General features: G+C 43.5%; 1 protein-coding gene across 1 annotated transcript in view; it reads left to right on the top strand.

Moving 5' to 3' along the window:
• LOC110503758 (t-SNARE domain-containing protein 1) overlaps window positions 1–17,597 on the top strand; it is a 113,440-nt gene that overhangs the window by 19,484 nt on the left and 76,359 nt on the right. Inside the window, exons 2-4 of the mRNA XM_036970577.2 lie at window positions 3,870–3,982; window positions 14,332–14,409; window positions 14,640–14,709. Coding sequence (XP_036826472.2) covers window positions 3,895–3,982; window positions 14,332–14,409; window positions 14,640–14,709 — 236 coding nt within the window. The 5' untranslated portion in view covers window positions 3,870–3,894. The remainder of the gene's footprint in view (window positions 1–3,869; window positions 3,983–14,331; window positions 14,410–14,639; window positions 14,710–17,597) is intronic.

The raw sequence follows: 17,597 nt of genomic DNA on the forward strand, positions 1-17,597 counted from the left end.
GTTTTGGAAAATTTAGAGTGTTTCCTATCCATATCTACCAATTATATGCATATAATTTCTTCTGGGACCGAGTAGCAGGCCGTTTAATTTGGGCATGCTTTTCATCCAAAATTCTGAATGCTGCCCCCTACCCTAGAGAGGTTAACAGGTGTGCCTTGTTAAAAGTTAATTTGTGGATTTTGTTTCTGTCATGGATCCCCCCAGAACTTTCATCACGCACACCTGTCCCCTATTCCCACTGATTAGTATTTGTATTTATGTTCCCTTTGGTTTCCATGGTCTTGTCGATTATTGTTACAATGTCCGTTGGTGCGTGTGAGTACCTGTGCTGTGTCTTTTGGGGTTTCATACTCTTGTGGTCTGCGCAGATGATTACGTGGTCTCATTCCGTGTGTTAATCATCGTGTGCGTGTGTTATTTATTCAAGGTGCTCCTCGCTCTTTTTTGGGGTTTCAACCCTGTGTTTTTGTTACGTTTTTGTTTGATAGCCCTTTTTCATAAAATACCATATAAATACCATATACCATAAAAGTCCATATTTTGTCAAGAACAGCTCAAATAAGCAAAGAGACTAACCCTGGAATGAGTAGGTGTGTGCTAACTTTTGATTGGTACTGTGCATTCAGAAAGTATTCAGAATCCATGGACATTTTCCGCGTTTTTGTTACGTTACAGCCTTATTCTCAAATGGATTAAATAAATAAAAAATACTCATCAATCTACACACAAAACCCCATAATGACAAAGCGAAAACATTTAGAAATGTTTGCGGGAATACAGAAAAAAACAAACTTTTTTTATATACATATTCTAAACAGAAAATTGAGCTCAGGTGCATCTTGTTTCCATTGATCATCCTTGAGATGTATCTACAACTTGATTGAAGTCCACCTGTGGTAAATTCAATCCATTGGACGTTATTTAGAAAGGCACACACCTGTCTATATAAGGTCCCACTGTTGACAGTGCATGTCAGAGCAAAAACCAAGCCATGAGGTCGAAGTAAGTGTCCCTGGAGCTCTGAAACAGGATTGTGTCGAGGCACAGATCAGGGGAAGGGTACCAAAACATTGGTCCAAAGGTCCACAAGAATACAGTGGCCTCCATCTAAGGCACCTAAAGACCCTCAGACCATGAGAAACAAGATTCCCTGGTCTGATGAAACCAAGATTGAACTCTTTGGCCTGAATGCCAAGTGGCACGTCTGGAGGAAACCTGGCACCATCCCTACGGTGAAGCATTGTGGCTGGGATACTGGTCAGGCTTGAGGGAAAGACGAATGGAGCAAAGTACAGAGACATCCTTGATGAAAACCTGCTCCAGAGCACTCAGGACCTCAGACTGGGGTGAAGGTTCACCTTCCAACAGGAAAGCTTCTTTACAGCTTCTACCCCCAAACCCTAAGACTCCTGAACAGTTAATCAAATGGCTACCTGGACTATTTGCATTGTCCCCCCCATACCCTTTATTTTACGCTGCTGCTACTCTCTGTTTATTATCTATGCATAGTCACTTTACCTCTACCTACAGTACATGTACATACTGTACTACCTCAATTACCTCGACTAATTGACTCTGTACCGGTACCCCCTGTATATAGCCTCACTATTGTTATTTTACTGCTGCTCTTTAATTATTTGTTATGTTTCTATTTTTTACTTAAAACGTTGCAGTTTTAAGAAAAATAAGTGTTAAGGGCTTGTAAAGTATGCATTTCACCTGTTGTATTCGGCGCATGTGACGAATACAATTTGATTTGATTTGAACACATACTCACCTGCTTACACAAACACACACACACACACACACACACACACACACACACACACACACACATATTTCCCTATGGTTTTCAATCCATTATTATTTAATCTCACAACTTTATGTAAGATGTGTAATTGACACTAGACTTATCTCTCTCATAAAACAATTAATTTGATTTCCGAGGGCTGTTTGAAAAGCTCTCTGGCTCACTCTGCCTGAGCTGCAATTAGACGCTTCTTATGCCGACAAATGAATAAAAGGAATATGGAGAGAGAGAGAATAGAACGAGAGAGAGTGAGAGAGAGGGTGAAAGATGGATGGAGAGGGGAGAGAGGGAGAGAGAAAGAGAGAGAGAGATGCTCCCATCACCAGGGAACTCATGGCTGCTTTATTATTGATAGTTGAAAATATGTTATATCGTAATAATGTTCCCCCACATTTGATTCAATTTTTATTTGCCTATTGTCTAGTACTGTAGATTTACTGTAGTAGTACTAAGCAATCTCAAGTCGAACCCCATGTCTATAGACGACCACCAGCCTCAGAGACAAGATGGTGAGTTATGTATCAGTCAGGACACTCTCTGCTCAGCCAATCACAGAGCTCTATTGTGAGTCAGAGACCAGGGCGAGTGTTGATGACATCACCAGGCCAGGCAAAGAGGGAGAGGCTGGGTGAAGGCCAGGGGTGCGTGGGGCTAGCTGGTACAGGGACCAGGAACACTAAGGCAATGAGTAATGACACAGTGGGACACCATCCACTCATTGTGTCACTACACCATGCAGTCATCTGCTCTGCTCTGACCTCACTCTTCACAAGGGTGACTGGCTGTACTGTGAGAGACACTTACTTATAGGATCTGTGTGTGTGTGTGTGTGTGTGTGTGTGTGTGTGTGTGTGTGTGTGTGTGTGTGTGTGTGTGTTTGTTTCTGTGTGTGGTATACACACATACAAGTGTGTATATATTCCTATAGAGAATGTGGGAAAACAAAAGAGAATGTGTCTGAGAAAGTTGGTCTGAAAATCTGTGTATTTCTATGTCCTGCTCAGAGTGAGAGCACGGATTGCCTATGCACACTTCAGAAGGCTGGAGCATCAGGCACTACAGTGACTAGTGACTGGGCTGGGATTCAAGAGGAGCAGAGAGAGATCGTTTATTGTCTGCCAACAGTAATTAATCTTGCTGCTCTATAAAAATTAATCAGATTAAATGACCATTTGGTTCCAGTGAATCTGATCCTCTGTCTCCCATTGAAGATGGGACTGAATCCCCCATTCTCCTCTCTCTCTCCTCTCCCTCTCTCCTTCTACCCCTCTCTCCATCTCCTCTCTCTCTGTCTCTCTCCTCTTCCTCTCTCCTTCTACCCCTCTCTCCATCTCCTCTCTCTGTCTCTCTCATCTCCCTCTCTCTTTCTACCCCTCTCTCCATCTCCTCTCTCTATACCTCTCTTCTCTCATTTTATCCTTCTGTCCTTCCCCATCTCCTCTCCTCTCTCTATTCCTCTCTGCTCCCTCTCTCTCTGTTCCTTTGCCACCCTTATGAGACAGTCATGAATGCCAGTGTTCACATACCCAGACCCGGGTGCCAGACAAGACCAGACTGGCTTCAATACCACAAAAGGACAGCTGGACAATGACATTAGAACACAATTACAAGCCTACTTAGTTCAATGCCTGCTATTCACAGAGGGCTGAATGTCTTACAGGACAGCTTATGAAATCATGATACCATGTGACCTTTGGTTGTGATGCTGGTAGACACAGTGCTTCATAGATCTCATCATGTCACCTGTGTGTCCATGTCTTGGATAGAACAAACATTCACTATGCATTCTTTAACCTTTTCGGTGATGTTTTGCACACCTCCTTATAGACGAGGGGGAGGCTGAGTCATGATGCATAATGTCACTGTGGGATCGGGGATTCAGTTCATACACACACTTATATTTATGCACACGTACACACAGAGATTGCCACATCGCAAATGTCTATCTTTTCCCCTAATGATTCCAGGAATCTACCAACCAGGAATATTGAAAGCCTACTCAGATCCATATAGTATATCCACCAATCCGACTGATGTTGTTGTGTTCTCTCTGTTCCAGACAGACCCAAAACCACCAGGACAAGATGTCTTACGGATCCATCGATGGAGGCTCCTTTGGAGGCAGCCGAAACCCCTTCGGAGGCCCCAAGAGGCAGGGCTACCAACCAGTAGGTAAAGACAAACATTCACTTCCATGATGTCATGCTAACTTGAGCACCACATTTTCACCCTAACTGAAACAAACTGACACTAATACATTTTGTACAATATAGAAAACAATACTGAGTTTGTCAAAGTGACATCAATCTGCCACATGGCTTGGTGGCTGACTATGGATGGATGGATGGAAAAAACTACCACCCCTTGACCATATGAGGAGAGGCAATCATAAGGTTCACTGCCATGGAATAGGGTGTGTGTGTGTGTGTGTGTGTGTGTGTGTGTGTGTGTGTGTGTGTGTGTGTGTGTGTGTGTGCGTGTGTGTGTGTGTGTGTGGAGGAAGAGGTCCAAGAGGTCACACTGTATGAGGTCTCTGCAGAGAAATCAAGAGTAGGGGGAGGCAGGACATAAAGTGTTCTTTGTTTTACCATGCACATCAGGAAGGGATAATGCTATTGCTATACGCTCAAGACATTTGAATATCCATGTACTGGTTTGGAGGGAATATGTACTGGTTTGGAGGGAATATGCACTGGTTTGGAGGGAATATGCACTGGTTTGGAGGGAATATGCACTGGTTTGGAGGGAATATGCACTGGTTTGGAGGGAATATGCACTGGTTTGGAGGGAATATGTACTGGTTTGGAGGGAATGTGCACTGGTTTGGAGGGAATATGCACTGGTTTGGAGGGAATATGCACTGGTTTGGAGGGAATATGTACTGGTTTGGAGGGAATATGCACTGGTTTGGAGGGAATATGCACTGGTTTGGAGGGAATATGCACTGGTTTGTAGGGAATATGCACTGGTTTGGAGGGAATATGCACTGGTTTGGAGGGAATATGCACTGGTTTGGAGGGAATATGCACTGGTTTGGAGGGAATATGCACTGGTTTGGAGGGAATATGCACGGGTTTGGAGGGAATATGCACTGGTTTGGAGGGAATATGCACTGGTTTGGAGGGAATATGCACTGGTTTGGAGGGAATATGTACTGGTTTGGAGGGAATATGCACTGGTTTGGAGGGAATATGCACTGGTTTGGAGGGAATATTTACTGGTTTGGAGGGAATATGCACTGGTTTGTAGGGAATATGCACTGGTTTGTAGGGAATATGCACTGGTTTGGAGGGAATATGCACTGGTTTGGAGGGAATATGCACTGGTTTGGAGGGAATATGCACTGGTTTGGAGGGAATATGCACTGGTTTGGAGGGAATATGTACTGGTTTGGAGGGAATATGCACTGGTTTGGAGGGAATATGCACTGGTTTGGAGGGAATATGCACTGGTTTGGAGGGAATATGCACTGGTTTGGAGGGAATATGCACTGGTTTGGAGGGAATATCCACTCTACAGCTCACAACAGATATCCTATATCAAAGGAGTGTTATCGTGTTAATGACCTGAAGCAGATTTGTAGTGTGGTGTCAGGAACTTGGAGAGTGTTAGGGGTCATGGGTCAGTCTGGCAGTTATGACAGGGTGGTTGCCAGCGTCGCTGCTGTACTCCATGACCTTTCACCTTTCACACATTAGCCTTGTAGTAGGGCTAGATTAAGGCAGGTCTCCAATGGGTATGAGTATTGTATATTGTTCACTACCCTCCGCGTGTGTTACTGTGTTTGTGCGTGCGTGTGTGTGTGTGTGTGTGTGTGTGTGTGTGTGTGTGTGTGTGTGTGTGTGTGTGCGTGTGCGTGTGCGTGTGCGCGCGCGCACGTGTGTGTGTGTGTGAGAATGTGCGCATGTGTGTGCCTCTTTATATTTGATATGCTCTGTGTATGTATTCATACTTTTGTTCCTGTGCTATACAGTTTATTTTAACAGTGATCACAACTGACACTCCAGTAAGAGTTGCTGGTACACGGCATTATGGTGTAGCTCAAATACCCAGTGAAGTAAGATGAATTTGACAGGAGCAAACAAACATCAAACAAGCTCTTTTGTCTCTTAACTCCTACATACTGTAAAACTGGTAGAAAGAAGTGTTCACATTCACTTAGTGACAGTCTCTCTCCCCCCTCTCTGTCTCTCTTTCTCTCTCCCCATCTCTCTCTCTCTTTCCCCCAACTCTATCTCTCTCTCTCGCTTTCTCTCTCCCTCCCTCTTTCTCACTATATCCCCTTATATCTCATTCTCTCTTTCCCCCTTTCTCTCCCTTTATTTCCCCATATCTCTCTCTCTCTCGCTCGCTCCCTCTCTCCCTAGTGTATAAAGAGCAGACTGGCAGCCTCAGTGTTATGGGGAGACAGATGGGGGTCTGTGCCATCAGAGAGAGTAGCTTTGATCACAGTGAAGCCGGGGCCATTTCAGCAGGCCGGAGACTGTCAGATTTGCTGTTTGTGGCTTCTGGTTCTTGCTGCCTGCGCCGACTGAGCTGTGTGTGTGTGTGTGTGTGTGTGTGTGTGTGTGTGTGTGTGTGCGTGCGTGCGTGCGTGCGTGCGACTCAGCTGTACTGAGTTGTGTAGCAGTGGAGGCTCAGGAAATGATCAAAGCCCAGGTAGAGTCTCTAATGGAGCTGTCAGTCAGGATAATCTTTCTCTTCCTTTCTCTTGCCAAACCTTTCAAGCCCTTCCAGCATATATGCAACTCTTCTCTTCTACTCCCCGTGTGGGTGCTTAGTCTATCAAACTCCTAGTAGTGTCTGTCTGTGATCTCTCGTGAACATTCACTCACTCTCATTCTCCAATCTCTTCTCTTCGATCACTTGTGGTCAAAAAGTGGAGGCACTCTCCTTGGTCTGCTTGTGGAGAAAACCTGTCTGTTGGGCTCTGCTGTTCCTGGTGTGTGTGTTTGAACAGTTGTAATGCCAATATAGAGAACCCAGGTTGGTCCGGCAGCACACACCAGGTTGGTTCGGCCTTTTCTCGCCGTGTTCTCCCTGTTTTCTGGGCCTGACCCTGGGATAGACCTGTCTCGTTAGACCCCTCTAATACTCTGTTCCACAGCCCCAGCCCCGGTCATTAGGATTGGTTGGGATGGAGAGCTGTTTGTCTGGGAGGAGACTTTGATGAGAGACCACTCTACCAGCCACAGGTACCGCTGAGGGTCCGTAAGTGGCCCAAGTGGGGTGTTTGCTGAGCAGCCATGACAATGTCATTGGAGCCGCTGGGTGTGAATTGGTTGCAGTGGTCTAGAGTCACGTATTCAGGTTAGAACTAGAATGTTACTAGAACTAGAATGGTAGAATACCGTACAGCTTGGAAGAGATGGTGTTGCTCAAGAGTTGGAAAACATTGTGGGAGTAAGTTAAAGGTCGTTTGTTTTGCTTCTTTTGTCAGATTGATGATGCATAATCATGCACGCTAACACAGTTCCAATGGTGAATCACCACAAATAATGAATGTGTTTATCTAGCTTAAAGAACATTTTTGAAATAATCAACATCTGTATGATCGAAGGTATTGTGAAATATATATTTGTAATTAGCATTCGAAAGGTCAAGCTTTGCGTCAGACTCTCACTGCATCAGAACATATTCACGACGGTATTTTTAGAGGGCTACAGAAGGCAACCGTATTGATAGGAGATTCTCCCACACATATTTGTGTAGTTGCGTACTGTGCATCATACAGCAACATTGATGAGGCATCAGCGGTTTAATTCAGGGGAAAGAGAGCCAGTTAGCACCAAGCAGATGGCAGAAGAGGCTCACACTCATAACAATTTCTCAGTGCATTTAAGAAAGTCCATTAGAACTTCAATGTATTTAGTATATGGATATCTGAAATATCAGCTATGAGTGTGACACAATTCATGTTTCGAGATATATTGTTGGCTACATACAAATAGTTGTATTTTCTGCCTGTATTTTATCTTTGCCAACTTTGTTAATTTGTTATGGATGGGGGAGTGGGTGAGTGATTGAGAACTGTAAAGGGACTATTATCATCAGACTTCCTGGCAAACAGCAAGGCTTGAACAGCATGGTGTTCTGGCTAAATGCACTGTTATTTTGGAACAGGAGAAGAAGACGCTTTCATGATCATCATTGAATGCGCTCCTGCATTGTCTATGTCTCCTGACTGGAACACACCAACAGAGGAGAAGAGATCACTCTGGAGTGGGTGGAGGGTAGAGCTATGTTGAAACGGTGAATCTTTAATGCTTGTTGTGTGTTTTTGTTGCCTTGTCACTACAGGTACTGTATCTCCAGGCCTGCTCACATCATGCCCCAAAATAAACCTAGCATTAACTTTGTTATAGCAACTGCAGTGTATGCAGGCTAGGCTAAAGCATGTTTTATAGCAACCCAACATGGTCTGTGTTTAGTTGCGTAGTGTGACTGTTCGAGTGTTGAACTTACAGTAGATTGTTCGGAAGACTAAAAACCAAGTTAGCTATGGGAGTTAACACAAGCTTGTGAGAATTATCTGAAAATGAACTGACCTTGGTTAGATCGCTCAAATCAAATACTGGCATACTTTTTTGTCTCAAACAAAACTATTTGTGTGTAAGTATAAAAAGGCATCACATACTGAAATAGTCTTTAGAAGTTGGAAGCTACCATCCTCTGGGAGCAAGAAATTAGAAAAAGCTATTTTTCCCCTGCAGTGGGTCTATGCCCAGCCTGGCCCTGTTTTAGGAAGAGTTTCCACAGTGGAACGACAGCTGCTGACCTCGAAGATAATGAGATGGGAGCTTTTGATTAAGTTGCTCTCTGATTTGAGAGTATAATTGAACGTGTTGCAGATAGTACATTTGCCGTATCGACAAGCGACACTGCAAAGGCCAGGATGTTAATTTGTCTCTCGCGTGCTGCTGAGGTTTTCATTCATCACGGTAGCACTGTGTGTGTTTTGCGTGTTTGCGTGTGTGTAGGGAGAAATCAGCAGCTTCTGTATCGGTTGTTCAGCATTTCTCAACCTGTCGTACTGCAGTGTGAAGACACATTTTAATCACTTCCCTTTGCACTCTCTTTATGGAGATTGTGCTGAGTGATGCAGTTGGATGTAGATCTGATAGACATCATGACGTGATTATAGTTTCAGACTTCTTCCAAAGCACTGTAGAGACAGATAGTAGACCAAGGAAGAAAAAAGACCCAATTAAACACATTAAACATTTTTAAATGCCTATCTAAAAATGTTCCCAGGCCTGGCTACCTTTCTATCCCTATCTTGGTCTTTCATCCTGCCTCACCCTTCTCTATTCTCTCCACTCCATTCCTTTCCTCTCTCCACCTCCCTCCATCCCTTGTTCTTTCCATGCCAGCTTGTCAGGCAGAGAGCCAGGACACTGTCCAGTGTAGCCGCCAGGAATCCAAGACCACCTTGCGGGGACATGGGGACACTAGAGTAATGACTGTGTCAGATACCCTCCACTAGTCGTTGTCATGTGTGTGTGTGTGTGTGTGTGTGTGTGTGTGTGTGTGTGTGTGTGTGTGTGTGTGTTCGTGTCAGATAGTGATGGGTAAATACAGTGAAAAGGAAGGAGAGAGGTTGCTCATGACAACGTTTGTATACAGTGCATTCGGAAAGTATTCAGACCCCTCCACTTTTTCCACATTTTGTAACATTACAGCCTTTTTCTAAAATTGATTCAATAGTTTTTTCCTCATCAGTCTACACTCAATACCCCATAATGACAAAGCAAAAACAGGTTTTTAGAAATGTTTGCTAATTTAGAAAATAAAATATAACATAAATATCACGTTTACATAAGTATTCAGACCCTTTACTCAGCACTTTGTTGCAGCACCTTTGGCAGCGATTACAGCTTCGAGTCTTCTTGGGTATGGCGCTACAAGCTCGGCACACCTGTATTTTGGAAGTTTCTCCCATTCTTCTTTGCAGATCCTCTCAAGCTCTGTCAGGTTGAATGGGGAGAGTTGCTGGACATTAATTTTCAGGTCTCTCCAGAGATGTTTGATCGAGTTCAAGTCCGAACTCTGGCTGGGCCACTCAAGGACATTCAAAAACTTGTCCCAAAGACACTCCTGCGTGTGTTAAGGGTCATTGTCTTGTTGGAAGGTGAACCTTTGCTCAGTTTGAGGTCCTGAGCGCTCTGGATAAGTTTTTCATTAAGGAGGTCTCTGTACTTTGCTCCGTTAATCTTTCCCTCAATCCTGACTAGTCTCCCAGTCCCAGCAACTGAAAAACAGCCCCATGATTCTGCCACCACCATGCTTCACCGTAGGGATTGTGATAGGTTTCCTCCAGGCGTGAATCTTGGCATTCAAGCCAAAGAGTTCAATCTTGGTTTCATCAGACCAGAGAATCTTGTTTCTCATGAACTCCAAATGGGCTGTCATGTGCCTTTTAACCTCTCTAGGGTACGTGGGATGGTAGCATCCCACCTCGTCAACAGCCAGTGAAACTGCAGGGCGCCAAATTCGAAACAACAGAAATCCCATAATTAGAATTCCTCAAACATACATGTATTTTACACCATTTTAAAGATACACTTGTTGTAAATCCAGCCACAAACCAAATGATTATGTTAGGTCAGAACCAAGTCACAGAAAAACACAGCCATTTTTCCAGCCAAAGAGAGGAGTCACAAAAAGCAGAAATATAGATAAAATGAATCACTAACCTTTGATGATCTTGATCAGATGACACTCATAGGACTTCATGTTACACAATACATGTATGTTTTGTTCGGTAAAGTTCATATTTATATCCAAAAATCTGAGTTTACATTGGCGCGTTATGTTCAGTAGTTCCAAAACGCGCGGTCATAAATGTTCCAACCGGAGAATTCCTTTGTCTGTAGATTTGCAATGGAACAGAGCTAACTATCACGTGAACGCGCGAGACTGAGCTCGTGGCTCTCTGGCAGACCTCTAAATCATTCCCCTCTCATTCGCCCCAACTTCACAGTAGAAGCATCAAACAAGGTTCTATAGACTGTTGACATCTAGTGGAAGCCTTAGGAAGTGCAATATGACCCCATAGACACTGTGTATTCGATAGGCCAAGAGTTGAAATTTCTTCTCAGGTTTTTGCCTGCAATATGAGTTCTGTTATACTCACAGACATCATTCAAACAGTTTTAGAAACGTCAGAGTGTTTTCTATCCAAATCTACTAATTATATGCATATTCAAGTATGGCGCTCAGAGACAAAAACAACCCAAACAGATATCCGCCATGTTGTGTAGTCAACAGAAGTCAAAATGACGCACAATGTTTATACAGTGAAGTGGGCGGAATGAGAGGGGAATGAGTCAGAGGTCTGCAAGAGAGCCCCGAGCTCAGTCTTGCGCGTTCACGTGATAGTTAGCTCTGTTCCATTGCAATTCTACAGACAAAGGAACTCTCCGGTTGGAACATTATTGACGGCGCCTCATGAGTTTGAATTGTGTACTGAACGCGCTAACAAAAAGGAGGTATTTGGACATAAATGATGGACATTATCGAACAAAACAAAAATTTATTGTGGAACTGGGATTCCTGGGAGTTTATTCTGATGAAGATCATTAAAGGTAAGTGAATATTTATAATGCTGTTTCTGACTTCTGTTGACTACACAACATGGCAGATATCTGTTTGGGTTGTTTTGGTCTCTGAGCGCCTTACTAAAATATGCATATAGCGTCATGAGCTAGTGACCGCGTGTCATGAGTTTGAATTGTGTACTGAATACGCTAACAAAGTGGAGGTATTTGGACATAAATGATGGACATTATCAAACAAAACAAACATTTATTGTGGAACTGGAATTCCTGGGAGTGCATTCTGATGAAGATCATTAAAGGTAAGTGAATATTTATAATGCTATTTCTGACTTCTGTTGACTACACAACATGGCGGATATCTGTTTTGGTTGTTTTAACAGACATCATTCAAAGAGTTTTAGAAACTTCAGAGTGTTTTCTGTCCAAATCTACTAATTATATGCATATTCTAGCTTTTGTGGCTGAGTAGCAGGCAGTTTAATTTGGGCATGCTTTTCATCCGTAATTCCCAATGCTGCCCCCTACCCTAGAGAAGTTAATGAGGAGTGGCTTCTGTCTGGCCATAAAGGCCTGATTGGTGGAGTGCTGTAGAGATGGTTGTCCTTCTGGAAGGTACTCCCATCTCCACTGAGGAACTCTGGAGCTATGTCAGAGTGACCATCGGGTTCTTGGTCACCTCCCTGACTAAGGTCCTTCTCTCCCGATTGCTCAGTTTGGCTGGGCGGCCAGCTCTAGCAAGACTCTTGATGGTTCCAAACTACGGACAATTCCTTCGACCTCATGGCTTGGCTTTTGCCCTGACATGCACTGTCAACTGTGGAACCTTAAATAGACAGCTGTGTGCCTTTCCAAATCATGTCCAGTCAAATGAATTTACCACAGGCAGATTCCAATTAAGTTGGTGAAACATCTCAAGGATGATCAATGGAAACAGGATGCACTTGAGCTCAGTTTCGAGACTCATAGCAAAGGGTCTGAATACTTATGTAAATATGGTATTTCTGGGGGGGTTTTATACAAAAATGTAAAAAAAAAATGTTTTCGCTTTGTCATTATGGGGTATTGTGTGTAGCTTGCTGAGATTTGTATTTATTTAATTCAGAATAAGGCAGTAATGTAACAAAATGTGAAAGAAGTCAAGGGATCTGAATACTTTCCAATGGTGCTATATTTGCATATCTTTTCATATTGGAGTGCTGTTTTCAAGCAGGTCTTCGTGTGTGTGTGCCTGTGTCTGTGTGTGTGCGTGTGTGTGCGCGTGTACGTGTGTATGTGTGTGCGTGTGTGCGTGTGCGCGTGTGTGTGTGATAATTGAAGAGAGAGTGGGGCTGGATCCAGGTGGTGGAAGATAAAGGGCTTAGAAGTGATCCCGTCGTGCTACCGCTTCCCCACCAGCAGGGGGGGGTTTACGTAACACAGCAGTCTGCAGTGGATGGCTGGGCCTGCCACGATATCTGTCTCACACACATTCAACTCGTGCTACCGTGAACCGGGCGTGGTCAGACATCACACACACATTGCAGACCTGACTACACATAAGCATGCACACACACTCAAATACAGCTGGCTAAGCCAACCCAACTAGCTAAGCCCCCAACCAAGTGTAGTCTGAGAAGTTACACCCACACACATATATGAACACTCACATACTCACAGAGACAAACAAAGCCTAATCAGATGGCATACAAGGATGAACAGACAGAAGAGAGACCAGGGTAATGCCACTGGTTAGTGGGTAGAATGGTGCAGAGTAATCAATGTCCCCCCTGAAATCGCACTGACCATCCGTATCATTGGGTGACCTTGTGTCACCCTTCTGTAGTCCTCCATCCTTCCATCTCTCCCTCTATCCCTCCATCAGCAGAGTGTGAAACACTGGGTCACTGATGCGAGGAGAGGGATGACTTAGCCCTCTGAGTTCCTCCACACAGACAGCGATGGTTCCATGTGAAGTAGCATGAACATTGAGCATCCGCCATTTATCATAACGATGGGAAGAACTGGACAAGCGTGTGTTGAAGGCGGGAGTATGTAGATCACTCTAGGGGAAGTAAAGGTCATTGTACTGAAAAATGACACCATTTGAAAATGTATCGCTATCATGTAGCGTGTACGTTTGACTTAATCCCTATTGTTTCCACCACAGCAAACTGTCCATAGTTTGTTAAATCAAGTGAATGACCCTTAATATGCAGACATGACGATCCTATGTCTCAGTGAACTGCAAACCTTTCTTTTGTTATTCTGTGCCTCAATTGTGGTTTTAAAGCACAGCTTAATGGAACAATGCTTATACAGTATGCAGGTTCAACATACTTCCTCTCTCTTTTCCCGTATCTTTTCATTCCATCCAGTAATCCCCCACCACCCATTGTCATTTTCACACCTGCCGAAACACTACTGGTCTGATAAAAATGTCAAAAAATAACTTTCCAATTACTCAATTACAGTCACTTTAGGGGTCAGAATTAGACAGAGTCCGACCTTGGCCTGTGTTTTCTGTGTGCCACTATGTTCTTCTGCTGTTGCTTTTCCCCAGTTGACAATGATCAGTTCTTTCTGGCGTTCTTGCTCTGTGACATTCTGTCCTTTTGATCAGGGAGAATAGTCTTGCCCACATAACCCATCAGCTGGACTCACGACTCCCAGCAATTTACTTCCTGCTCACTGCTATCAGAAAAAATAAATAAATATTCTTACCTGTCGTGACTTCTGAAGTGGTAATGACCTTCAGGTCATTAGGAAAACAATGTACATTCCCTCAGAGCTATTTAGCAGTTACCTAAGGTGTTTGGTTCATAGTCGATGTACCCCGGATTACAGTCCTGGACAAGGCTAAACCCCATATTCACTGTAACACTTTTCATGATGGAACATTGTTGTGTTTTATCTCAAATATCTGCCTTGTTATTGGTGTGTTTTTATCATGCTCCATTGAACTGAAATCATGTCTTCTCCAAGCAACACAGGTCAGCTCCTCAGAGCTGCAAGACGTGTTTCAAGAGACCTCCTCCAACATTTTCCAGATCAATGCAAATGGTGAGTCTTGTAAATATGTGTGTGTGTGTGTGTGTGTGTGTGTGTGTGTGTGTGTGTGTGTGTGTGTGTGTGTGTGTGTGTGTGTGTGTGTGTGTGTGTGTGTGTGTGTGTGTGTGTGTGTGTGTACGTGTGCGTGCGTGTGTCTTTTCTGTTATACTTTTGATATATTACTCTAAAAGCACTTGAACATCTTTGATGTTTACAATACTATATGTTCCTCCCCTTCTCAGTTATAACATTAGAGAAGAGTCTTCAATCATTAGGAACGTCCAGAGACACTGCTGAACTGCGACAGAGCCTGTGAGTAATCACAACACGTACACACGCACGGAAATTAAAGTACTTAGATATTCATATCAACACATTAGTGTGCAACTCAAGCGAGTCAATCAACGGCTTCCTCCCTCAATTAACCAACCGTCTGAACACTAACCATGTATTGCTGTGTTATTGACATCACATACTGCTGCAACCATGCATTAGCTACAGTTAAAGTGTAGCCTGATACATAGCCTCTGAGTGTTCATGCTGCTTGTCTGTCTGTCCTTTAATCATGCCCGAGGGTCACATTAAACCCAGTAGCTCCAGAACAGAGAATATTTTCTCTTTGTTTCAACTTCCTTTTTCATAGCTGATATTGATTCTACTTGTTTAGGTTGAGCTGCCAGCAATTACCAAATTCCTGCCGGATGACAAAGTGGCCAATCTGAGATGATTGTGTCTGTTTAAAATGCATTACACCCCACTGTGCTGCCTTGCATGTCATCAATTCTATCAACATTTATTTTATGACCACCTTGGAAACCTACACTGTCTGACTCTTTGTGTGTGTGTGTGTGTGTGTGTGTGTGGGTGCGTGCGTGCGTGCGTGCGTGGGTGCGTGCGTGCGTGTGGGTGTGTGTGTGTGTGTGTGTGTGCATGCGTGTGGATGTGTGTGTGTGTTTCTTTTGCTTTCGTGTTCATCAATATTGATGCAGGAAGTGAACCATTATACACAATGATCTGGGCTCACTGCTCTGAATTACTATAAACAATACGGTTTTCCATGTGATGTGACCCCTCTGTGTCAGCTGTCAACAGCTACAGTAATGTATGTATTCTAGTGTCTTGAAATTATGGTTGAATGGTGCAGTTGAATGGTGCATTTGAATTGCTGAATGGTGCAGTTGAATTATTGAATGGTGCAGTTGAACGGTTGAATCGTGCAGTTGAATGGTTGAATGGTGCATTTGAATGGTTGAATGGTGCAGTTGAATGGTTGAATGGTGCAGTTGAATGGTTGAATGGTACAACCGTAACTGTAGCGAGGATGGTTGATTGATGGGGTGGATTTTTAAACATTTTCACGAGAGAGGATTGTCTTCATCTACTATTGTAATGGTGGGCATATTTTACAGTACACACAAACGCCTTTGAAAGAGAGAAGAAGCCAAATCAAAACACATTTCCTTCGTGCCTCTGGTTAAGAATGTTAACTGACCATCTGCACCCACGGTCTACCTCTCTACTTCCGGCTACAACCACAATCTCACGGTTAATAGAATTTGTAATCGTGGAAATGCACACAGCAAAAGTCTAAGTGGATTAATCGCTCCCACCCTCTGAGTGTCATTGTCTTTGTTAGTGCATTAGGCATTCTGTGTCGACTTGTCCGTAACCCACCAGAGGACGAGGACACTGTTTAGAGGAGAGGAGAAAGAGGAGAGGGAGAGGAGATGGGGAGGAGAGGGGGAGAAGAGGGGGAGAAGAAGAGGGAGGAGAGGCGAGATGAAGGAGAGGTGAGATGAAGGAGAGGAGAGAGGGAGGAGAAGAGGGGGAAGAGAACAGATTCTGCTCTGACAGACAGACAGAAGGCCAACTGCCGCAGAGGGCCTCGGAGAGCCTCTCCTCAACCAGCCATAAGGCAAACCTTCTGCCACGGGCTCCCCACAGCAAAGCCCTCACACAATACAGTACATTACAGTACAGACACTGGAGCTATAGATGGAGGATACTGTAGGAAACGTTTTGTCAATTACTGTATGTACCCAGGGCTTTTATCTTGCAGAGACAGATCCACATTTATCAAGGAGTTAGCAAATAACCCCTATCACGAACCTTTTAGCAAATAACCCCTATGTTTTTTCATGGGGCTATAAAAAGATATGATGACATTTTTGATGGGATATTAAATAGTGTTACATCAGACACACTGATGTTCCTATAAACAACCTCCACACATAACTGCACAGTACTACCATACTATACTGCCTTTTTACCGTCAATAAATATTCTGCTAAATTCACATCTATTAAAAAATCCACCAAACTAATGTGCTGCGAAATATATTATTGATAAAACAAGCATGTCAAATATGCTTCTATTTGTTGATGAAAAAACATTTACTCTGAAGACCATTAGCTAAATTAGCCCTGTGCTAATATGTAGAAACATAATTAATTTTAGAAATTTTAGAAACATAATTAATTTCTACAATGGTACATGGGTTTATTTGAGTCAATATAATCATACTCTATTTTTTTTTTTAAAGACAGCACTATGGAACAATTAATTTAATGAAATCGCATGATATAGAGAGAGAGAGCGATAGACAAGGCTTGAAGGAGGGATGAAGAAGAAACTACATAGTACTGCTGTGGTGCCTGCATGCATGCTTGCGTGAGAGGCCTTGAACAAATACTCTCTAAATTCACCAAATCTCCCTAGACCGTGTTGTGGAGATCTGCAATAAGAACATTGATTTAGTGTCTGGTGCTCTCTGTGCAGGCTTGACCTCTGAGCCTGGTGCTCCTCTGGTCCCCTCTAGCCTAGCTTGGACACAACATACTGCACAGTACAGCAGACCTGAGTTCAAGTACTATTTTAATTCATTTCAGATACTTTATCAGGGCTTGACTGAGTTTAAGTGGCGCAATGGAAACAATGAAACAATCGCACGACTGCAAAATCTGCCAAGTTGATTGTCCAGACAGTCTACAGCAGTCTACCCAAACTCGGTCCTGGAGACCCCAAGGGGTGCACATTTAGTTTTATTGCACTAGCACTACACAGCTGATTCAAATAATGACCTCATAATCAAGTGTTGATTATTTGAATCAGCTGTGGCGTGTTGGGTCAAAAGACTAAACGTGCCCCTTCGGTTCTCCAGGACCGAGTTTGGGAAACGCTGGGATAAATCAAACACTAAA

Source organism: Oncorhynchus mykiss, chromosome 3 (genome assembly GCF_057628025.1).
Source record: "Oncorhynchus mykiss isolate SJ-2025 chromosome 3, ASM5762802v1, whole genome shotgun sequence".
NCBI classification, from domain to species: Eukaryota; Metazoa; Chordata; class Actinopteri; order Salmoniformes; family Salmonidae; genus Oncorhynchus; species Oncorhynchus mykiss.